This window comes from Trichosurus vulpecula, chromosome 4 (assembly GCF_011100635.1).
Source record: "Trichosurus vulpecula isolate mTriVul1 chromosome 4, mTriVul1.pri, whole genome shotgun sequence".
NCBI classification, from domain to species: Eukaryota; Metazoa; Chordata; class Mammalia; order Diprotodontia; family Phalangeridae; genus Trichosurus; species Trichosurus vulpecula.
Window position 1 is genome coordinate 96,959,911 of NC_050576.1, and position 25,390 is coordinate 96,985,300.

General features: G+C 38.5%; 1 protein-coding gene across 1 annotated transcript in view; it reads left to right on the plus strand.

The window, feature by feature from the left end:
• CRB1 (crumbs cell polarity complex component 1) overlaps positions 1 to 25,390 on the plus strand; it is a 165,574-nt gene that overhangs the window by 18,188 nt on the left and 121,996 nt on the right. The window contains exons 3-4 of the mRNA XM_036755520.1: positions 8,838 to 9,033; positions 14,715 to 14,854. Of these exons, the coding sequence (XP_036611415.1) occupies positions 8,838 to 9,033; positions 14,715 to 14,854 (336 nt within the window). The remainder of the gene's footprint in view (positions 1 to 8,837; positions 9,034 to 14,714; positions 14,855 to 25,390) is intronic.

The window sequence follows — 25,390 nt, forward strand, 5'->3', positions numbered from 1 at the left end:
GGTGTGAGATTATTTTCCTGGGCATGTGTTGTGCAGCTGGTGAAAAAGGAAGTTCAAATTGTTTTATCAATGCCTTGCTGAATATATCATCAGATGCATGGGGGCTCTCTCACTCTCCATTTTAATGAAGAAGGACATTTTCATTTCCCAACAGCATCGGGAATAAGAACTTGCTATGTGCTGATCACTCCCCATATTCATTATCTTGCAAGACAAAGTTAACAACAATCTCTAATTGCCAGGAGATGCCCATTAAAGTGCAAAATGTCAAAGCCCCGAGCAGAAATCCAGGGCACAAACTCTCCATTAGGGAAAATAAAAGCTTTTTTTTTTTAATGTACTTTCTTAAAGGTGGTTTGCTTGCCCTGAATTGCAGTGGGTATGAGGATTGTGTTATTGTTTATGTAATGCCAGTATGTGAACACTTCTGCCTGTTCTGATTAATAGCTACAAGGCTGTTATTTCCTGAAACCCATAGAGACTCCGGAGGGTCTGTCTAGACCATGGATCATGGTTTCATGGGCAACATAGCAGAATCTACTTCCAGATTTTCATTCACTAAATCTGTGCAGAGTACCCTCCCACTAACTTACTTTTGCCCTTCCTTCTCCCTCCAGCTCTGGAGTCGAAGTTTCAGTGGCAACAGACAAAAAACTGCCATTGGCCAGTCAGACCTTCCCATTCATACTTGATCAGGCTGCATAATCACTGAGGAAGAAGGCAGAGAAGAGGTAGAAAATCCAAATCATTGAAGCTCCTGATGAATGCTGAATCTTTGTTCTCAGCTTTGACCTTTCTTTGAGTTCTAGTTCTACATTTCCAGTGTTCAACTGGGCATTTCCACTTGGATAGCGTACCAGTAAATCAAATTAATTATGTTCAAAATCTTATTCATCATTGTCTTCTTTTCCATGAAACCAACTCTTCATCTTGACTTTTCTATTTTGTTGATGGCACCATTCTTTGATATTTTGGAAACCTTGGAGTTAGCTTTGACTTTTTCCTCTTCCTCATCCTTCAGATTCAGTCAGTTGCTAAGTCTTGTTGCTTAGGTACAATGAAAAGCAAAGTAAAGTTAGAATCAAAGTACTTGAGTTCAAATATTGCCTCTTTAGTTTGTATTTGTCTGAACCCAGAGAAGTCACTTTACTTCTCTAGAATTCAATTTGCTCCTCTAGAAAATGAGGGGGTTGGACTATATGATTTCTAAGGTCTCTTCCAGCTCTAAATTTATTCTACCTCCGCAGTGTCTCTCATATTTCCATTTCACCACCATCACCCTAGTTCAGTAATGCATTACCATTTATTTGGACTAAGGCACTAACAGTTGGGGGATCTACAGAGTTCTCATGTTAAAGTCCATGTTTTGATTGCACATTTATACCTATATCAAATTGCTTACCATCTTAGGATATGAGAGAATGAGGGAGAAAATATGAAACTCAAAATTTTTTAAAAATGAATGTTAAATATTATCTTTACATATAATTGAAAAAAATAAAATATTATTTAAAAATAAATAAGGTCTATGCTTGAGTGGAGCTTTGAAGGAAGCTAAGTATTCTAAGATGTGTAATTGAGGAGACAGTGCATTCCAGGCATGGGAGATATAGCCAGTACAAAAGTATAGGGATGAAAAAGGAGTATGAAGAACAGTAAGAAAACCGAGTTGTCTACACTATTGTTATGGTAATCAGGGTGGTACTTTTTTTAGTGTTTTCTCTTTTGGAATGCTGAGGTAATCAAGTATCTTTGATGAGTCTTGCCTTTCAAACGTAATGGCAAGCAAAGTAGGACTTTTTGCTGTTTTCTGTTTGAGTGCTTCTCAGCACTAAGGTAACCAAGTGCCTTTGTTTCACTTGGGAGTCTTTGATTGAATCAAGAGTCTTTGATGACATGCTTAAGAAACAAGAAAGCCCCAGACCCCACACCTTTTTGCTAAGTAGGCTCTGAGCCTTCAGGGCCCTGAACAGGGTATAAGAGCTGTGAGGTTGGCAGTTTTTGCTTTTGGGGGCACACTCATTGGAAGAGTGTTGGTGATTTGGCCAGATGAGACGCTGTTGGAGCCCCTCTGGCTTTGAAAACCCAGATGCTGGTGCCTCTCTCTCTCTCTCTCTCTCTCTCTCTCTCTCTCTCTCTCTCTCTGATAACTATGTAATTCCCTGGTCAGACAGCTAGAGGCCTGTCTGTTGATTTCTGTGTGTGTTTGCTCTGTTTATATAATTTCTGCTTGCAATTTCTGTTTATATTCTCTCTGAAGTTCAGGGGGCTGGCTTTTCCACCTGAACTAAGTGAATGGTATTTGTGTGTTTAATTAAAGTGAGATTGTTAACCCTTTAAAGTTGCTTTCCATAGAAAAGCAGATCAAAGTACCTGTGCTAGCATCCCTTCTGTGTGTTGGTGTTATTGGCCTTGCACAGCCACAGTAGCAGCAAGCAGCATTGTTGTTACAACTTTAGAGTGTGTAAAGCAAATTGAGATATAATAAAGCTTGAAAGGGAGATTGGAATGTGGTTGCAAAGGACTTTATATGCCAAACAGCAGACTTCATATTTGATTGATAGTCTACTGAAGATATGGAGTAGAAATTGGATAGGGAAGGCATATGAGGCAGGAAGAACAACTAGAAGGCTCTGACAATAATCTAGGTGGGAGGTGATGAAGCCTTGAGCTAGGTTGGTAGTAGTAAGAGTAAAGAGTAGGGAATTGATGCAAAATGTAGAATTAGAATCAGCAAGACTTGAGAACTGATTGGAAATAGAGTTAAGAAAATTGAAAAGTTGAAGACAACTCCAAGGTTGCTGAACTGGGTAGTGTGAAGGATAGTGATGTTCTCAAAAGAAATAAGGCAGTTTGGAAGAGAAGTGGATCTATTGTAAAAGGTACTGAGTTCTGTTAAGGACATGTTGAGATGCCTATTGGTCATCTAATTAACTGCCAATAGACAGCTGATATAGTTAGATTAGAGTTCAGGAGAGAATCTATCACATGTCTCAATTTTCTTGTTCCTTGGACTATTTGTTATTCCATGAACACATCCTACACTTTGCTGTCTCCATACCTGCTATCTATGAAATACCCTCTAGAATCCATCTTCTAGAATCCAAATAGCCACCTTCCAAACTCCTAGTTCTAAATCTATGATCCTTAATTATATGCCATATTGAATCTTTCTAATAACATTTGTCATATTCTCTCATATTGTTATTATTTCTATGCTAAATTTATCTACTAAACTAAACTTCTTGAATGCAAAGAGTTATGCTTCTATGTTTCAGAGACTATATGTGCTATGTACTCAGATTTATATATTTGTTTGTTTACTTCTTCAGTTGTTCTTTCCCTTCCCCTTTCCACTTCCTTTCCTTTTCCATTTCCCTTTTCTCTTCCCCATCTCTTTCCCTTCCCCTTCCCTTCCTCTTCTCTTACTCCTCCCTTCTGTTATGCTTCCCTTCCCCTTTTGCCCTTCTCCCTTCCTTTTTCCTTCCCTATCCTCTTCTCCCTTCCCACTTTTCCTTTTGTTCTCCTTCCTCTTTCTTCCTCTTTTTTCCTCCTTCTACCCTCCTTCCAGAAATAAAGGGATGGAAGAAGTAAGTGAGGAAGGGGGGGAAGAAAGTGTTGAGAAAAGTAGGAAACCAGCAAAATATATTGTTTACAGGGGGTGGGAGAAAACTCCAGCAAGTTATATGGACCTTGAAACATGAGGAATATTTCCCATAACCCCCATCAGTTGCTTCTTTATCCTTTGTACTCTCAACTTTAACTTAGCTAAGGTAAATTATTAGTGTTTTATACTCTCTGGAGATAGTAATGTTTTAGAATAAAAAGCAATGGGAAAATAATTTCTGAAATTATTATCTGACAGTTCATGAAAACTAAATTTTAATTTTTATCCAAGGTATAAAATGAGAATATTCTGGAGTGAGTTACCTGCAAGAAGATAAAGTTCAATGATAAATCCTAAGGCTACAAATACACCAATTCTTTGTCCAATTCCTTTATATAACAAGTGTTCAATAAGTACTTACTGAATTGAATTAAACATATGTTCTGATTATAGTTGCATCTAGACTCTCCCAAGTGCAGAACTATAAAAATGTCCAGGTCAGGCCTATAATAGACAACTCATCATTAGCCCCCTTTCTTTGGAATAGTAGTTTTTGCCAATCCCATTAAGAACTGTTGGGTAACACTCCTTTACTTAGTGCCTCACAGTAGCCATCTGTGATCAGTTTTTGACCGATCTATATATAGTACATTAGGAGCATTATCTAGGCCCTGATTACTCTTTTAAGTGATTTGAGCATTAGATCCATATCACGCCATTATCTCTGTTCCTACTCTTTACTGATCTACATTTTTATCACATGCCTCTGGTTTGGAAATGTGGCCTAAGAAAAAGGACAGTGATTCATCCTGAAGGAGCAATGGCTTCCAGCTTTCTTGCTCCTGTTGTAGTCCTATTTTATGTTTCCTTTGAATCCAGGGCAAACTGCTTAAAAGTGCATTAAGTTATTAGAGTGACTGGTTTTCTGGATAAAGGACTTATGGGTATAATCGTAGCCTTAATCATATATCCAAAGTCTGCCAAGCTCACTAGGTCAGAAGGAGGCTCCGTGTGTTGTGTGTGAGACACATACACACATCTTTTCTTACTAGTATAGCTGAGTCCCTACGATCCTGTGTTTGTTTCTGTCACATGGCTTTTTTGTTGTTGTAATGAGCTGTTAACAAGCTCCAGCAGATTTATGGTTGCTCAATATAGTTCTGTGAACATGCTTTACAATTATAACGAATTCTTAGGGGAGTAGCTACAGAAGGACTGCTCACTCATTGTACCTGCATTCCATTTACATGTCCACAATAATTTTTTTCAAAAAAGATAACTTAAAAGAAATGGTGTCATGTTACATAAGAGTAACTATTCTGGAGAGGGTTTGTTATTTCATCTTTGGAATGCTAAAAATTAAATGGCTCAATTATTTTGTGAGTATGGATTTAACTGTGAGTATTTTAATAGCAATGTCTACACAATAGAAAATATATAGATAAAACATTACCCAAAAAATCATTTAGACATCCAGATAGTCCCAAGGCCAATATTTTGAGACTTAGAAGCATCCGGCTGATTGACTGAACTTTCTTCATCTGGACATTTGGTGTCACACAGCCACAACCTAAATTACTTTGGCCCCTATCTACAGCGGTGGCAATTAACAGGTACAGAAGCTGAATTATGAGTCTTGCCACTGAACAATATTAAGAGCCATACAAAGAAAATCACCACTAGGAAAGCAAGTGGTTTAATCTGAAGTTGTGTTTTAAATTACCAAGAAACATCCTTGTGTAATGACCTGAAGGATTATTTGAAAACCACTGTTTGAACTATAGCACTAGAAAAAGATCAATAGGTTTTTTTTTAAGGCTGATTCAGTTGTGTTCTTGTTTTTAAAAAACATATGGAAGTATTTTCCTGCAGGGCTCAGGTTGAATTGAACCCCAAGTGACTATATAAATCTAAATTCTGAAAGATGAAATTTACAGAAGTGCTGCTAGCAAGATTTTAACCACTGGTGCATAGTTTTATGTATTCATCCATTTAAAGTAAATAAGTACCCATAAAATCCCCCAAATCCACAATTAAATATCATAATGTTCATAAAAAGCACTCCAGAAAGCTATGTAGGAAAGAGAAATAATAGTCTTCAGTGACTTCTTATTGCCTTCAGGATAAAATACAAATTCCTCTACAATTTGGCTAGAGCCTTCTTTTACAGAGTTTTCCAGATTACCCCATTTCACACTTTCTGCATTGCAACAAAACTGGACTACTTGCTGTTTGCAGAATTCAGCTTTTATCTCATATTTCCATATATTTGTACTGCATTCATCTCCCACCTCAATGATTTTGCATATTTATTTCAGTGTCTGGAACACACTTTCCCCTTTTCTCTGCTTCTCTGAATCTTTATCTTCCTTGCAGGCTTAGGTTCCAATTCTTCTATGAAATCTTTTTGATATCCCTAATTGTTTAACATTCTCTACATCCTCAAATTATCTTGTATTTACTTTTTTGTATACATGTATCTCCTCAAACTATCTTGTATTTACTTATTTATATATACATATACATGTACATTATGTACATATCCTCCTTTCCCCTCCTGCTGCAGCTTCATCTTCCAAACTAGACCTCTGGGCACCATGCCAAAGAAGAACTGCATCACTCTTTTCTGAATTTCTATTTACCTCATCCATTTTTCTGCCCTGCCATACCTCCTACATAATCTATCTTGCCCTCTCCTTTTTTATAGTTAGCTCTAAGAACTGTAATTAAATAAAACTGCTGTTGCTTCTGGAAAGGGCTTGTTCCATTCAACTTCCCAGAATAAAACCTTTTCACCATTCCCCACATATTTTGTCCCTCTCTATCAGAGTGTAAACTTCTTGAGGGCAAGGGGTGTCTTGCTTTTGAATTTGCTTTTCTAGCTCTTAGCACAGTTTTTGGCACACAGTAAGAGTTTAATAAATGCTTTTTCCACTTCCCCCACCCCTGTAAGCTTCTTAATGTCAAAGTCTATCTTAGTTTTAGTTTTGTATTCTCAGTACCTAGTATGTGCCTTGCACATAGTAGGTGTACATGTTAAAATTCAATTTAACAACAAACATTTCTTAAATGCCTGTTGTGTGTAAACTACTATGCCAAGAGATGGAGGAGATCCATAATTTAGATAAATCAAGCAAGAATTTAAAAATTCCTAATATGTGCTAGGTGCTGGGGGTATAAAGACAAAAATAGAATCTGCCTTTGAGGGAATTAAGCTACCTTGAAAGCCCCACAATCATTGGTTGTAGGAGACACCAACACAGAAAACTATGATATAAAATTCTTTGGTCCTTCAGAGTTCTTAGATCTTTCTCCACTCGTGCAAATCGTTATCATTGTAAAAGCTTGCATTTATTATACTTAGAGCACTTCACAGGTCTTATTTCATTTGATCCTCACAACAACTCTGGGAGGTAGATGCTATTATTATTCCCATTTTAAAGATGAGGAGACTATGACAAATAGCAGTTAAGTGACTTACCCAGGGTCACATAGTTAGTAAATGTTGAGGAAGGATTTGAACACAGGTCTTCCTGACTCCAGGTCCCAAACTACTTCCACAATAGTTTATATTCCTGAGTTTCAGAAGACCAGGGTGTTATCTGTGTTTGCTTATTTCACCTATTCTACTTCTACTTTTCTGTGTGTTTTTGAATCTAGCACTTAATAGCTTATTGTTTTATAATATAATTTGAGGCCTGATAATAATGCCTAATATTCATCTGAACCCGAAAAAAATTAGTGTTCTTAAGACTGCCATTTCACTTAACCAAAGACTCATTGAATTTGGTTTTTCCAATACAAGGTTTAGAGCTGTAATTTCTTTCTTGCTTATTTTTCCATTAGATATATCCAGTTTTAAAATAGGAATTATTCCTGCAATCATCTTACACTCTAGGTCTTTTTCACATTAGTCAGATTTTTATCTGAGTATCTCTCTTGCTATGTTATTTGAGGTATATATACATACATGTATATATGCACAGAGATGTATGTACAAATATACATATTTAATGTTGGTATTTGTTTCACCACCTATAGTGTCTTTAAACATGTTATTTCTCTGTTTATATAGATATAGATATTAAGGATGTAAATATAGTTAGACAGAGAGAAACAGAGACACAGAGATCTATTAACATTTATCATCAAAATGCAGTGGCCTTTCTCAGGTGCAATTCCACCTCTGATTGATAGGCGAGATTTGGCCTACTCTTTTTCAACCTGGAGTAGTTTTTGATGATTCTATTTTTTTTTTAATGAAAAGAAATCAATGAAAAACATTAACATTTCAGAATTCGGAAAGTTATTTGATGGAAGCAGCACTGGACTTGGATTCAGAGGATGTTGCATCCTTACTCTGCTACATAGTACCTGTATGAATTTTGGGCAAATTACTTCCTTCTATGGGCCCTCAGTTTCTGTGTCTATAGAATGAAGAGCAGGGATAAGATCTTCATGGACTTTTATACCTAGATCCATTTACTTGGGGAAAACTCATACATAAACTCAATTTTTGAAAATCAAATTTTATTTTGATTGTTTAGGGAGTTATTTTTTTAGTTAAGGGGAATACTGTTGTATGCAGTGTAATTCTTTTGTGCCTGAATAATCACCTCCTTGCTTTATCCCTCTTATTGGTTTGAATTTTTGTTTGTGGTTTACTTAAAGTGAGTTAATGACTTGGTGTTTCCAATTATGGCAGCCTATGAAATTCACAAGGTATTTTTCTGATGGAAAAGTGAGCTATTTCACAATACAATGGAGACCTGTCATTGGAAAAACGCTTTGATAGTTTAAGTTTTTAAAGAAAGACTTGCAGGTAATAGGCGCTCGGCAAATGCTTGTCGAGCAAATGAATAACACAGTATAAGGCAATTTCAAAATAACCTTTTCCTTAGTGCTAACCATTTTGTCAGGTCTCTTTTAGACAATAAATATCATATCATCACTAAAAAATTGCCATTACTAATAGCATCACTCTAAGAATTACATGGTTTGCTTCCCTCCTAATACAAAGTCACAGACTGCTTACTGCAATTGTTCTTTGTGAATGACAGCTGTTCTGCTATTCCTGTAATTTCCCATGTGCATGCCTGAAAGTTAACATCAATTACAATTAAGGAGGAAAATTATTTTGGGTAACTGATGATAGTTGACAAAAACTCTTGTAAATACATTACTATGAAATCTTGTTAAACTTTTGTTTTTCTTTGTTGATTTTTTTAAGGTACAAACTGTGAAATAGATATTGATGACTGTTTGTCAGAGCCTTGCCTAAATGGTGGCACCTGTCAGGATGCTGTGGGGCTCTATATCTGTGACTGTGCCTTTGGATTCCTTGGTGAACACTGTGAAATCAACAGGAACGAGTGTTACAGCCAGCCATGCCTTAATAAAGGGAAGTGCATTGATGGTAACAATAGGTATGTCCTTGTCTGCAATGGGGTGAATGTCTCAGAATATGCCTAATGACTAAGTGGTCCTACTTAGGTTGGTATAAAAGGCTCCAATGTCTACTCAGAGCTGGGAGTACATGTAATTCTAAGTGGCCAAAAATTCGATTCAATTCAATGGGCATTTATAGAGCATTTAATTAATGATTGTTGAATTGGGAGCAGTACAGTACAGTGGAAAGAGAGCTGGCTCTGGCTGGAATCAGAGCTCCTGGGTTCAAATCCCACCTCTAACATTTACCACATGAGTGACCTTGGGTGAGTAATTTGAATTCTCCTTCAGTTTTGCTCATTAGCAAAATGAAAGTGTTGGATGAGATTGTCTCTGAGGTACTTTCTTGCCATTTATACTCAACGCCTCTAAATCTTCTCCTTCCATTTTCTTCTAAACCCTCTGCAATCTGGTTTCTAACTTCATCATTCCACTGAAACTGCTCTCTCCAAAGTTGCCAGTGATTTTTTAATTGCTGGAGCTCATCCTTTTTGGCCTCTCTGCAGCATTTAACACTGTTGAGTACCTAGTCCTCTTAGATACTTTTTTCTCTCCAGAGTTTTATGATATTGCTTTCTTTTGATTCCCTACCAGTTTTTGTCCACTCTTTTCTAAAAAAAAATAATATATTTCATTGGTTTATTTTTACATCAACAAAATTTCTCCCAGTTTCACTCCTTCTCCCCCTCCCAGAGAGCCATCTCATATGACAAATAATACCTGTAAAGAAACAAAGAAAAAAGGACAAATTTAGCAAAAGTTGTCAATACATTGAAAAGGTCTGAAACTATGTGCAATGTGCCATATATGTGAACCTCCTACTTCTGTAAAGGGCTGGGGGAAGGGTGTCTTCTTATGTTTCCTTCTTGGAGCCAGGCTTCTTTTTTTTTTAATTTCCAAACATTCACTTTTGATTGCTTTATGACTATTCTTTCCACTTATGTTATTATAGTCATTGTGTATATTGTTTTCTTAGCCCTGTTTATTTCTCTCTACATCAGTTCATATAAATCTTTCCATGTTTCTCAGTGTTCGTTGCATTCCTTTTTCTGCAGTACAGTAATATTCCTATACTTTCACGTACCACAGTTTGTTTAGCCATTCCCCAATTGATGGGCATCTACTTTGTTTCTAATTATTCGCTGTCATAAAAAAGTGCTACTATAAATATTTGGTATTTGTGGAGACTTTATTCTTGTCAAGGGCCCTTTTAGGATATAAACCTAGTAATGGATTGTCTGGATCAAAGAGTACAGACGTTTTATTTATTTTATTTTCGTAATTTGGAGTTGTTTGAAATGGTTATGTTGATTCACAGTTCCAACGATGCACTGGGGATCCTATCTTCACACAAACTCTCCAACATTAAGTATTCCTATTTTTTTGATCATCTTTGCTAATTTGCAGGATGTGAGAAAAAATCTCAGGGTTGTTTTGATTTATAACTCTCCTATTATCAGTGAATTGGAGCATTTTTTTCATATGTTGTTAAAAGTTTACAATTCTTTTGAGAACTATTCATATCCTTTGACTACTTATCTATTGGAAATAGATCATATATATGTGTGCATACATATGTGTATTATGTATGTCTATATGTATTACAGTGATTGTATATGTATACACACACACACACACATACACACACACACACACACAGTTTATATAGCTCAGATACCAAACTTTTATCAGCGAAACTTGGTATAAATTTGTTCCCATTTTTCCACTCCCCTTCATATCTTAGGTACATTAATTGTGTTAATATAGAAACTTTTCAGTTTATTATAATTAAAGTTATCTAGCTTATATTTCCTAAATGATTCTATCCTTTGGTTAAAAAAACATCTCTAACACATAGCTATGAAAGGCATATGATCTGCTGCTTTTCTAATTTTTTTATCCATATGACCTTTAATATTAAGGTCACAGATCCATTTAGAATGTGTTGTGGAATATGATGACCACTCCTCAGTCTCCTCTACTGTTTCTTCACATATGTCATGCTCACTCACTTTGGGTATCCCTCAAGGCTCTGTTCTGGGCCCTCTTCTCTTTTCACTATATATGATATCGTTTTGTGATCTCATCAGTTCCCACGGGTTCAATGATCATCTCCATGTAGATTATTCCCAGATCTATGTATCTGTTCCCAATCTTTCTAATTAGCTACATTCCTGCATCACCAACTGCCTCTTGAACATCTTAAACTGGATGTCCCATAGGCGTCTCATCCTCCCAGTCACTTAGGTTCTCAACTACAGTATTGTCCTTGGCTACTCATTCACACTCACACGACATCTCTTGTCTCAGTCCTCTTCCTCTACTCATATAGTCACCACTCCTATTCAGGCTCTCATCACCTCTTTCATGGACTATTTCAATAGCTTTCCAACTTGTCTCCTTGTTTCAAGTCTCTCACCCTCCAATCTATGCTCCACTTAGCTCTGGATCCTACCATATAACTCCATGCTCAATGAGCTCCAATGACTCCCTCTTGTCAATATAATCAGATATATTCTATCTATTCATCTGTACACACATATGTGGGTGTGTGTATATGTATATGTGTGGTATGTGTATATATTAACTATGTGTACATAGTTCTTTGTGTGTTATCTCCTCCATTAAACTCTGAGCTCCTTGAGAGCAAGGACTATCTTTTGACTTTCTTTGAATCCTTAGCACTTAGTTCAGTGCCTGGTACTCAGTAGGAGTTTAATAAATGTTTATTGACTAACTTTCCTGATTTTCCCTAGCCCCAGCTGCTAATAACTTCTGCTTTCAGATTACCTTCCACCTACTCTCTCTCTCTCTCTCTCTCTCTCTCTCTCTCTCTCTATCTATCTATCTATCTATCTATATATACATACATACATACATATATATATATATATATATCTTATATGTACCTATATATTTCCATGTCATTTCCTCCATTAGAATATACATTTTTCTTTGAACCCCCACACTTTGCACCGTGCCTCGCACATGTTGTTGTTCGGTCATTTCAGTCATATCCAACTCTTTGGGACCCCATTTGGAATTTTCTTGGCAAAGATACTAGAGTACTTTGCCATTTTCTTTCTAGCTCATTTTATAGATCAGGAAATTGAGGCAAATAGGGTTAAGTGAATTACCCAGGATCACACAGCTAGTGTCTGAGGCCAGATTTGAACTCAGGTCTTCCTGACTCTAGGCCCAGAGCTTTATCCACTGTGCCACTTAGCTGCCCCTGCCTGGCTCATAGTAAGAGCTTAATAAATGCGTGTTAACTGACTGGCTGACTAGCTGAGATCAATGATCCTAGGATCTGCTCCAGGCAGAATATATCCTAGGGGAGACACAAAGGTTTAGTAAAACATCATCCTTATCTGCATGGAGCTGACAATCTAGTCTAACTCTAATACAGAATATTATATAACAAGTATGTTAGGGCCATGTAAACAAAGTCCTCCATGAGTTTCAGTGGTTCTGGTATGTTATCACAGATAATCTGATTTGGAAGCAATGATACTGGAGTATACTTATATCCTAGAACCCTGCGAGAGACGGCACCTACAAGGGTGTTTTCGAGGGCAGGGAGGAGGGACTGGGATGGACCACCCAAGTTAGTCCAAAGGTACAGAACTCTAGAAATCTCAGCACTGACTTGTCTCTGGCCATCCTGCAGCACAGATTCTTTGCTCCAGCTCTCTCTGCACCAGACTTGAACTAGCCATCCCCAACCCTCACTGTAATCTATTCTTTGACTTGATGGACCTTCAGGAGCTTCTCGTGGCTCAACCACCCTGCTTCTTTCGAAATGGCTTAAAGTGCACATGCTAATCATGCATAGTTGCTGCCCTCTACTCATGTCTTATAATCTTGCCTTCTCTATTTTGGGAAACAATATTATGATGATACATATTGAAATGACAGCTGGCATTTACATAGATCTTTAAGGCTTTGCAAAGTTCTTTACATATTCTTTCTTGTTTGATCCTCAATAACCTTGTATGGTTGAGATGATTATTATCCCCATTTAACAGGTGGGGAAACTGAGGCTTAGAGAAGTTAAGCGACTTCACACAACTAGTAAGTCTCAGAAGTAGGATTTGAACCCATCTCCTTGACTCCGTGATTCAGTGTTTCAATGCCATGCCACATCTTTGTGGTGAAAAATCTTGCCCCTGGGAAGGTTTTCTGTATGTAGCTCTCTCCTCTCCCTGACTGACGGGCCTCTGGAAGGGTCCCAGTTAAGCCTTGGAATCTCAGGCTCCCATGAAGTACACCAACATAGTCTAATCATCTGGTAATGATAAATTTCACATCTCTCTAGCACCAAACATTGATGAAACACTTTCCTCATAACGGCCCTGTGAAGTATGTAGAACAGGTGGTGTTGTTTGTTGTTGTTGTTGTCTGGACCTGTGCTTTCATCTAGTTAGGGAGCACCCAGTGAGGAAACTCCCTTATTTTACAACTTCCTTCCCAACTTCTACTCTTAGATTTGCCTGGGGCAATGAAGGGGTAAGTGGCCTGCCCAGGGTCAAACAGATAGGATGTGCCAGAGCTAGGAAGTCTTCACATTCAGTGAAAGTGTGTCTCCACAGAGTACGAGATTTACCCACCCCAATGATTTGTCTCCAAAATCAGTGCTTTATCTGGTGAACCACGCTTTAATCCTGCCCAAAGAGCACTTCCTTCAAAGGTCATTTGTTCCTCAAGCTACCTTGCGTTTTGTTTCATTTGCTAGCTCACTTTTAAATTAAAACTTTGAAAAAGGTGTTTAACAGCTCAGAGATGTTTATTGTGACATCAAATTTGCATCTTTGGAAAATTTGCTGTCACTGCACCTAGTTTTCAATTCAGTGACACAGACATGTTGATGATGCAAAAGGTTTTGATAAACAATGCTAGCAGTTCTTCTAGGTGTGAATCAAAAGTAGTGTCTATAAGATGCCAAAATCTGACTGAAAAGTGAAAAAAATCCAATCATCTGGATGTTTTATATACACAATGCCAAACATCTGGACATTTGGCACCCTGTAGACAAAACTTCCAGATGTTTGGGTGGTTTGTAGATGCATCCTAAGGATGAACACCAGCCCTTGCAAAACATTTGGGAGAAATGTAGTGATGAGTAGCAACAATATGACTCTTGGCCAATTCAGGTTTTCTTGGAGACACTTTGGAAAAAACAATTCCAAATTAAATTTTGCTACGTCTGAAGTATTGATTTTGGTTAATACATCTTAGCCAAGTTGACAAGCATATTTTTCACAAGGCATTTTTGAGGAAGCATAGGAAATATTTTCAAGGAGCCCACATATAAAGGAATCATACAACTATAGCAGATTCTTTATCATCTGTTACTTATCTATAATTTTTGTCCTTAACTAAAGTTTAGAGTTGGGTAAACAAGCTTGGGTACGTCGTCTTTTGATTAGACAATTCCCTATACAACTCCCTATATGTAGAAGACAGGTGGAGAGATGCACTATTTTAATATGTGCAATCAGGAAACTACCCCTGGAATGCTCCCAGGTCTGTAGTGGATAATTGTACTATGATTGACTGGAGGTGACAAAATGGGATCCATGGTTCTGATCGGGCACTGGAAACAGTTAATTTGGCTTTAACTAGATATTGACACAGAGATTTCATTTTCATTCTTTAGGTACCACTGCAACTGTGCTGGTACTGGATTCACAGGCAAGCACTGTGAGACCTTAATATCTGTGTGCTCGTCACGACCCTGTCACAATAATGGCACTTGTGAGGAGCTTGATGACACATACGTTTGCCACTGCTGGCCAGGTAAGTGTTCAAACTCTCTCCCCACCCCTCCGCCCCCATAAATTGGTTTCTCTGCTATGAGTTTTCAGCAAACAGAAAGCTAATATTTCTCTTACAATGGTCTGGTATCAACTCCTGCTTTCAATTTTCATCCCTAATCAAATCATATTTATTCAGTGATCTCATGCACATGCTGCTTGATGAGGTTTTGTGCTAAAAAGGTTAAATGCACAGCCCAATTGGGAGAGTGGATAGAAAAAAGCCAGTGGGGGAATAAGTCAATATGTCTTAAAGGAAAATGATTTCCACAGCATCTGTTATCTCTCCCTTTGTTTTGTTCACTTAGACACCTAGATTTCACAGAAAGCCCCTAGAGAACATAGAAATCCCAGGGGTATTCCACATAGGTTGATGAGTCGACTAGTCAGTCACAAATGGTTATTCAGTACCCATGGAACTAGATAGCTATAGGGGGATAGACCAGAAATAGTAGATAGGATCTTGCTCCCATGATACTTACAATGTAAATACAAATCACAATAATAATCCAAACTAAATAGTGCTGTGAATTTTACTGATGACTTTCCTTAGAATAGCTCTCTGAGACAGGCTTTGCTACTATGATCATCTTCATTTTATAAATATGCTAACTGAGGCTTGGAGAGACTAAGCAACTTGCCTAAGGGATTTGAGTCCTGTCAACAACTGTAGGTTTCTTCATTAAACTGCAGATGTAGGATGAATTCTTATGGGAAAACATACACATAGAAAAACATAGACAATTTCACAATCACAAATTTGCCAAGTTATCTTAAAGATCTGGTCATGCATAGTCTGAGCAAGAGAAGAGTCAGTCTTCAGGTCTTTGACATGTAGTGAGGGATTTGGCCCCAAAGAGCAAAATCAGGAGAAATGGATAGAAGATATAAAGAGGCAATTTAAGTTTGACATCAGGTAAAACTTGTTAACAATTAGAGCTGCCCCAAGTGGGATGGGATGCTTTAAGAGGTGCGGGGCTTTCCCCTCCTGGGAGATCTTCGAGAAGAAGTTGGGCAACTGCTTCTTGAGGAACAACAATGTTATAGTGGGGATTCCTTTTGTGTATGGGTTTGCTAAGGTCTCTTCCTACTACTCTCATAGTCTGTAATTTTCTGTTTACCACTTTTAGCCAGTCCATTTACCACATCTAGTAAGCTCTAGGCTCAACACAGAGTACTGTAGCCATCTGGCTGTTTTCCAGCTGATTCACCAGCCCCTACCAGGCATTGTCCTGTTGATTGGTAAGAATTCACCATTGTTAGCTGACCTCATTGCCACCATGCTACTCTCTGGCCATCTTCCTGCTGTACTTGCTCCATCTCCCTTTCTACCTCTTGTTCTGGGAACAAATCCACACTGTCATTTCTGAAATGACAAGCCATTGCCCAGTGACACCACTCACTATGTCTGGGATTTCACAGGGACACCTCTCCATGGCCGAGAGTCTCCTATTAGAATGCACTCACTGCTTTTCCTTATTAGAATATAAGCTCCTCAAGGGTAAGAACTCTTTTGCTTTTTTGTGTGTTTGCATCTCCAACACTTGGCAAAGAACCTAGTACGTATTTTTAAGTGCCTAATAAACATTCTTTTTTTTTTAATTTTTATTTTTATTTTTAGTTTACCACGCACAGTTCTACATAGTTTTGAGTTCCAGTTTTTCTCCCCTCCCTCTCCCCTCCCTCCCCAAGACGGCATGAAGTCTCATATAACTGTCATGTATAACTTCGCATTGAATTAATTTATGCACTAGTCAAGTCGTGGAGAAGAATTTTGACCAATGGAATGTATCATGAGAAAGAAGAAACAGAACCAAAAAAAAAAAAACCCAAAAACAAAAACAAAAGAGAAGCAGAAAAGGCGAGCATGTAGTGTGCCTCAGTCTGAATTCAAACTTCGCAGTTCTTTGTCTCGATGAAGATAGCATTCTCCATCGTGAGTCCCCTGGAGTTGTCCTTGCCCCTTAGGTTGCTGAGAAAAGCGCAGTTTGTCTGGGTTGGTCCTCACGGAATCCATATATCTGTGGCTGTGCACAACGTTCTCCTGGCTCTGCTCCGCTCACTCAGCATTATGTCGTGTAGGTTTTTCCAGGTTGTTATGAAGTCTGCATCATCCCCATTTCTTATGGCACAATAGTATTCCATTACCTTCATGTACCACAGTTTGTTCAGCCATTCCCCAATTGATGGGCATCCCTTTGATTTCCAATTCTTGGCTACCACAAAGAGAGCCGCTATAAATATTCTTGTACATATGGGTCCTTTTCCCGCTTGCGTGATTTCTTTGGGATACAACCCTAGAAGTGGTATTGCTGGGTCAAAGGGTATGAACATAACATTCTTTTTTTATTCATTCATGCATATACTTGAATGTTATGGGAATAATCAAATAAATAGAAACAGGCAGGCTGCAATTACACACATGGTAAACGAGTATGTATCATATTTAATTACAGAGCCTATTCCCCAAACAACAGCCACAACAGTAATAACTGCATTACAAATTTGCTTTAAAACATCCAGAATGGTAATGATAAAATGAAAGATTATGGGTTATAGAGTTTCCTCTCCCTTTTCTTTAATTCCACATAAAAAGATACCACCAACTTTTGATTAGTCAGGAGCTGCTGATAGATTATCCCATCCTTCTGCTTCTACTCTTTCTAACAGTTAGAACTGACTAAAATTAGGAAGGTCTAACTTGATAGGTAGTGAGTTTCCTGTCATTGGATGTCTTCAAATGGAGGTTGGTTAATGACTCGTCAGAATGCTGTAGAAAGAATTTGTGCTTCACATGTGGGCTCAACTCAGTGACTTCTAAAATCCCCAATGATAAAATACTAATTATACTGGGGCTAAAAGGCTCTTGACTTAGGTTTAAAGATTTTCTGGTGTAGCAAACCAAAATGAAATGACTAAAATGAAATGTGTAGAAATGTTCCATAGTCTTATTTATCAGTATGGCACATCCTGATTTTTTGAAAACTTAAAGGATGTTTGATATCTTGTGATGGCCCAGTTGAGTCAAACTTATCACATATGAGCTGTTCCAAATCACGATCATCATTATTTATATTTAGCACACTTACTGGGTGAAGGAAGCTGTATTGGGGATCAGATATGTGACATAGCTTGCCCTCCATAGGCTTGCAGTCTATTTGGAGAGGGAGCACAGGGATAACAAAAATAAAAAGTAAGTTCCTTGAGGGCAGGTAATTTCATTTTTGTCTTTGCATCCTCAGCACTTAACACAGTGCTTGGCATATAGTAAGTGCTCAAATGTTTGATGTATATAATACATCTGTATATAATGAGAAAGTTTCATCTAGAAGTTTCCTAGTTCCATTTGAATTTAACAAAGAACCCTCCCTCCTTTCCCCCACTCCTGCCACTGGTCACTACCCAATCCAGTCCATCAAAGAGAGACTTTGAATTAAATACCTCTTTTGTGCAAAGTACTGATGCTGGGATGTAAAAATAAAGTGAAATTGCATTCTACATATCCAAAGCCCTTGTTACCAAAGATAGGAGAATCAAAAACGGAGACAGTCTAGTAGCTTTAGATGGCATTCAGCTGAAGACATTAATTAGGAGGAAGTATGAGACACCTTAAATAGCCATTTTAAAAAGTTTTACTGCTCCCCAAATGTGACTAGAGTGGTAAGAAAGCACAAAACATAATATCAGAGCCTGGGGGGAGTCAAGCCAGGACAAGGGTTTATAGAAAATCTTGTTAAAAAATATTGAACATAGCCCTGGTTGATGGAGCCTATTTATATACACAGCTTAAGTGAGCAGCATATAGAATCCTCTTGGGGCCCCAGCAGAGGGGACAGGACTGGCAAGACCATTAATCAGATCTGTTGTAATGCTCAGGATTTGAATGAGATAATATGTGTGCTGGCATAGGAAAAAAATTGTGAAAGTTCTAAATTGGTTCCTTGCTCTTTTTCTTATATATGAGTTGTAACACATAGAAGGGAGGGAGGAAAAAGAGAACATTGTCCAGAAAGTATTCCTCATTGAATATGCTATCACACACGCGCACACACACACACACACACACCCCACCCAAAAGGATTTGTGTTTGTGTCTGTATCTAACTTTATGAATTGGAAAAAATCTTTTAAGATAAGATGTTAGGTATTCAGCCTGAAGAAGAAAACCACAAAGGTACTTCAGGGGACAGCACAAAGGACTATGGGACCTCAGTCTGGCATATGCTTTTGATTTCTGTCGACAACTGTGGGTTTCTGCATTAGACTGCAGAGTCAGGCCCTGAGTTTCATGTGTAACTGATACTTTTTGCTGTTAAGCAACAAAATTTATTTTCTAGTTATTATTTGACACGTGACCCAAGTCCAAGAGCTATTTTAGAATAATACCCAATAACATTAGGCTTTGCTCCTTGCCTTGTTATAGAAGGCATATTTCTGATTTTCAGGATCCTTTACAAAATGATACAATTAGGATCCAGATTTTTTTTAATTGGCTCTATTTCCTGCTCTTCATTTTGGAGTGTAGAATAACCCTAATATTTAAAATGGCCAATGCTACAGTTCAAATTAGATTACCTATGTCTCCAGTGACATATAGTCCATCTAACTCTCTCACTACACTTGTTGACTTGACTGTCTCTCCCACCATCCCATCACGGCACTCATGCAGTCCATAGATACTAGCATTATATCAGAGGTCTACAACTTTTCCAATCGCCATTTCTGTGTCATCACATTATACTTGAATAAGCACTATTAAGCTTCTCCGGCTTTCTCTATGCAGTTGATTCTCTCCCCACCCCCCCCAAAAAAAGACTTGTACTCAAATTGCTAGCTACATCTTATATTTTACTTGACTAAAATGTCATGCTCATAAAAGCCGAAATTCTGGAGTCCTCTCCTACCTATTTTGTAATAGATAGGAGATGATAATTTCATAATAAGGAAGTTTAGTGGGACAGTATCATGTATCTGAAAAAAGCTCTGGATTAGAAGTCAGGGGATCAGAGTTCTAGCATTCTGGGATTTGGAGGCAGAGGACATGAGTTCAGACCCTAGTCCTGCTAAATACTAACTGTGTGGTCCTAGATAAGCCACTTAACCTTTGGGTCTCAGTTAACTCATCAATAAAATGAAGGGTTGAGTATTATCTTCGAGGTCCCTTCTGGCTCCAAATCTCTGATCCTACTCACAGTTCCATCATCTTATTAGGTCCATTCAATCATTACTATTGCCTTTTGTTTTCTACCAAAGGGATAAAAACCAACATGCACTTTAGATATTACATGTTGCTGGCAGAAACATAAATATAACACGCTCTTTGTCATCAAGACAAAGTCCTTCTTATCCTCCACGTTAAGTTCAAAATACAAACACTATATGTTGAGATCCATTTCCTTCCTTTTGCATTGATGCTGACCTCTAGGTACGTGGCTTTTCTTTGGAAATGTGTCTCACTGACCCCTTGTAGGGTTCAAGCCTTAATTTTATTCAGCTTCCCTAAGGGGACAAGGCGTAAGAATATGTTACAGGAAGGACTGTCCCAACCCCCTACCTAAGTTGATATAATCACAGAATGTATTCACACATTGTAAGGTTTTAATGTTGAAAAAAATCATATTAAATGAATTGTAAAATGTTGGTCATGCCTAGTAATCCCTTTAAAAATTATGAATGCTTCTCAGATTGAGTCAGAAGGAAATAGTGGGATTGACCAAGCAAAGGAATAAACCATGCCTCTGGTGGGGCTTTAAATATTAAAATCCTCAGCAGCTATGCAGGGTAGCAGCAACCTGTACCAGAGGGCAGCTAGTGGAGGGCCGTTTCTCTCCTTACCCAACTCCCTTCTTACCCCCATCAGCTATGTGGCTTCAGAAGGAAGCTCCGCAATTATCAGGAGACATTCCAGCAAGTTCAAGCATTTGTTAGTTCAAGAGACTTCAAGGCACCCTTGAGGGAGCAGAGAAGCACAATATAGCTAGACATGGATAAAGATAGGTATTGATTCAGAGAAGGAAGCAGCTTCAAGGAACAAGAAGAGCCAGCTATAAATTTAGGGAGCTAATCCTGGCAATTGATTGTGAGCCAAGCTTTGGAGGGAGCAGAGCCTGAGGATCTAGATGAGCAACAGACCCAGCAAAGATGCTATACACATGGAAAGCTGCATGAGGACTCAATGAAGAGAGAAAGAACTTTGAAGCCTTACAGTACTGGGAGTTGTGAGTTATCTTTGCCACGTGTACACTACAATTGTACCTGAAATTTAGGTTCACTTTTCCCATAGACATTGTGTATATTTATGGGAAAGTGTGCCCTAGGTTTATGGGGGAATATTTTATAGATGCTGTTATGATGATTAAATACCTTTGCTTTGAACTAATACTGTCTACTAGCTGATTGTTAATGGAAAGCGCAGTGATAGGGACTTTTGAGCTACAGCAGTAAGAGCATCTACCCACAGGGTACCCCACAACCAAGGTAGCAGCTACTCTCTGGGGACCTTACCTATGGGTGTGATTGTTCATTGGAGGAGTATTTTAGAGGGGGTACCACAGATAGAGGACGTAAGAATGCAAGAGGAAATGCAATTATTTAATAAGATTATCTTTAGTGATAGGATAACTCTTGCATAAATTGATGACAGACTTTGTACTTATGTGATGATGGCTTGAATTTTGACCTGAAGGTGGCAGAATTGAGTTGATTTTTAAGTATTGTTTTCTTTGATGTCACCTTTAAACTACCTTGTCCTCCTTCCCAGCCCCCCTGCCCCATACACACACTCAGAATCATGGTCACAGATTGGTTCCCTAGAGGGATGACTACTCCAGGTTCAAGGTACTTGGTGGGTCCATACTCCTTAATCTGTAGCTCTTGAGCCACCACTTCTATGTTCACCTTTTAATTGTTAGCCAGGTGACACAATTAACTGAAAGGAAAAACATTTGTTAAAATGGCTTAGCAGGAAGAGGAGTAACAAAACATTCTCTTCATAAACCCAGAGCACACTTCCCTACAAATACACAGTGTCAATGGGAAGAGAGGGCACGCCCATAAAGACTTCTAGTTGAGAGGCATACACTCAATCACTACACACACATCTTTAGCATTTTAGGGCCTTGTTGGCCTTTCTCTTTGAGTTGTATCCTCCTAGTACTTCCCACAGGTGTAGCATCTCTGCTGGCTGGTTGCTCAACCTGACTTTAGCCTGGTATTCCTGGGCCTGCTCCATTCTGAGCACTGCTTCTACTAGGTGGGTCATTCTACTGTGGCATCATTGCCCATTATACTGTACTCTGGAAGAGATGCAAAAGTGAAGACAAAGAGTGTTTTAAAGGCCTAGATGTATCTTCCAAGGCAGGCTCTTTTCACATTTGTGCCTCTGCCAGAAATAATTCCTCTTCAACTAACTCTGCTCAGAGCCCCTTATGCTTTTTAAGTCCTTCAGGGACTTGGCCCATCGAAGTCTGAAAGGGGTAACCCCTTTACAAGGTGTGAATGGGCCACTCCTAGTTTCACACTCTTTATATTCCTGAATAGGGCACTCTGGGGTGTGATCCACTCAAGATTTCATCCCTTTATAAGCTGTTAATGTAGCCATTCAGTATTTGAAAGGGGCAAAACCTTAACACAGCATTGTCTCTGTTACCTGGGAAACTCAATTGATTCTAAGTAGCTGATCATGTTCCCAAGGCCTGAACACACACACACACACACACACACCCTTGAAGAGCTCTAAAATGACTAATCAAGCATGTTTAATTGAAGAAACAAATCAAGATAACCATGATACAGTAAAACAGTTGGAAAATTACAATTGATAACTTTTTAAAACTCTTTAAATAACAGCACTGTAAGACTTTTCCAAACTTCTGGAATGATTCTTCTAGAACAAACGACAGAAAAGGTGTTGATGCCTGAACAACTGGCATCTTGAACGATACTACTGCCCACATCCCAGGGATATGAACTCGAGTTATTTTTAGTAGTGGATCATTTTGAGTTAGTTTTCTAGTAGTAGTATTTTAGAGCTTGGGAATCATCTTCAACTTGTCATTCTCCCCTACCCCGATATGTCATCATTTGTCAAGTCTTGATTCTACCTCCCATAACAAATCTTACATCTCTGTCTCATTCTCATCCCTTACGTAGATACTGATCACATCATCACCTTTCATCCAAACTTTTATAATATCCTCCTAAATGATCTCCCTATTTCCAGTCTCTTCCCTCTCCAATCAATCCCCTAAAGAACTTTTATAGTAATCTTCCTCAAACCCAGATCTAATGTTCTAGCAGTAGGAAACTTGCGGCTTCGAGGCCACATGTGGCCCTCTAGGTCCTCAAGTGTGACCCTTTAACTGAATCCAAACTCCACAGAAGAAATTCCCTTAATAAAAGGATTTGTTCTGTAAAACTTGGACTCAGTCAAAAGGTCGCACCCAAGGACCTAGAAGGCCACGTGTGGCCTCGAGGCTGCAGGTTCCCCACCCCTAGAACACATCACTCAGGATGCAGTGATTCCCTCTTGCCTCTTGAAAAAAAAAACCAACACAAATGCCCCTTTTACATTTAAATTCCTTTGCTATCTGGCTCTAGTCCACCTTTCTAGACTATTTTTACAGTGTCTCTATTCAGACACTCTTTTTTCCCTCCAAACTGGCCTCCTAGTTGCTCCCTGCACGCATTTCATCTTTCCCTCCCTCGAGGCTTTTTCATTAACATTCCCCTATGTCTAGAATGCACTTCCCTCCTGGCTTTTACCTCTCAGAACACCCAGCTGTCTTGAAGGCTCAGCTGACCTGCCAACTCCTACAGGAGACCTTTCCTTCTTGTTCTACTTACTGGTGCTGTGAGTTATTTTGTATTTGCTTCTTCTATATTTTACAATTACTTATCAGGGTTGTATTCCCTACTAGGATGCAAAATTTTTAAAGGCATGATTTTATGATTTTCCTCTTTATGTCTTTAACACTTAGTATTGTGGCTGACCATAGTAAGTGCTTAATAAATGCTTTTTGAATGTTTTTTAATTGAATTGAGTGAGTAGAAATAGATTTGCAGTGATTCAATCATACTTTTTTTGCTTAGTCCACCTTTTGACGAAGAGCAAAATTTGTGTAAGGCCATTCTCTTACGTGCATATATAATATGTAGCTTCCTATGAGAAATTGTTGTTCAGTTGTGTCTGACTTTTTGTGACTCCATTTGGTGTTTTCTTGGCAAAGATACTGGAGTGGTTTGCCATTTCCTTCTCCAGCTCATTTTGCAGATGAGGAAACCGAGGCAAACAGGGTTACATGACAGTTAGTAAATATCTGAGGTTGAATTTGAACTCAGATCTTCTTGACTCCAGGCCCAGCACTTTATCCACCACTCCATGAGTGGCCTAAGTACTCAAAGCCATTTTCCATGCTGGTCTACCTACAAGTCCCTGAAATATCCCATCTTTTCATTACTTTGAGTTAAGATATTGAAGGCTACTTGAAACGCAAATTTGCACTAGAATAAGGGTTAGAAGATCTGGGTTCAAATCCCAGCTAGTCACTGTAGTCCTCTATAGACTTCAGTTTGTGTCTCAGGTAAGTCATTTTATTTTCCTAGATCTTACTTTCCTCATTTGTAAAACAAGGTGATTGGACTATATAGAAGGCTTTTGGGATTGCTTCCAGTTCTGGATCTATGATCTTATGATCTGTGAGAGATAGAAAATAAAGTCATACTTAACCATTAAATCTTCATCTCAAATTAGTGCATTAAGTTGCTTTACCTTGCCTAAAAAGATGAGACAGAACATAGGCTACTTTTAAGGGGAGGAAATACTGTTTAGAACAGAGATTCTTAACCTGGGGCGGATGGCACATAAATAATTCAATCCAGTAAACATTTATTAAGCCCTTAGTATGTTTTAGACTCTCTGCTAAACACACGGGATACAAATAAGAAAAGGAAAGACAATCCCAAACAGCACCTGCCCTCTAGGAGTTTACAATCTATTGGGGAAACATACAAAAGGAAGCTGAAAGGAAAGAGGAAGGTAAAGGAAAATTCTGGTTGGAGCTCAGTGCTCCACCCTCCAGCCCTCAGATCGGAGGGGAGAAGAGGCTAAGGGAGGTGAGAAGTTAACTGAGTCAATAGCCAGATAATGAGATTTCAGATGATCAGTTTATACTGGATGAGGCATCATGTTCAAACCAAGCAGAGGTGCAGATGGAAAGCATAGAGTAGATTTCAAGGGGTCCATGAACTTGGTTGGGAAAGAAATTACACCTTTATTTTCCCTTAACTGCTAACCAAAATTTAGCATTTCCTTCAGTTATTTTTAAATGTTATTCTGAGAAGGAAACTACAGGCTTCCCAGACTGTCAGTGAGGTCCATAATACAAAAACCGTGGAGAACCTCTGGTTTCTAACGTGGGTCACAGCAGGGCCTCTCGGACAGCAGTGGAGAGTATAAAAGCTTGATGGTTCTGTAGGGGCAACGAAGGTAGCACACGGACATGGACAGCAATGATCCACTT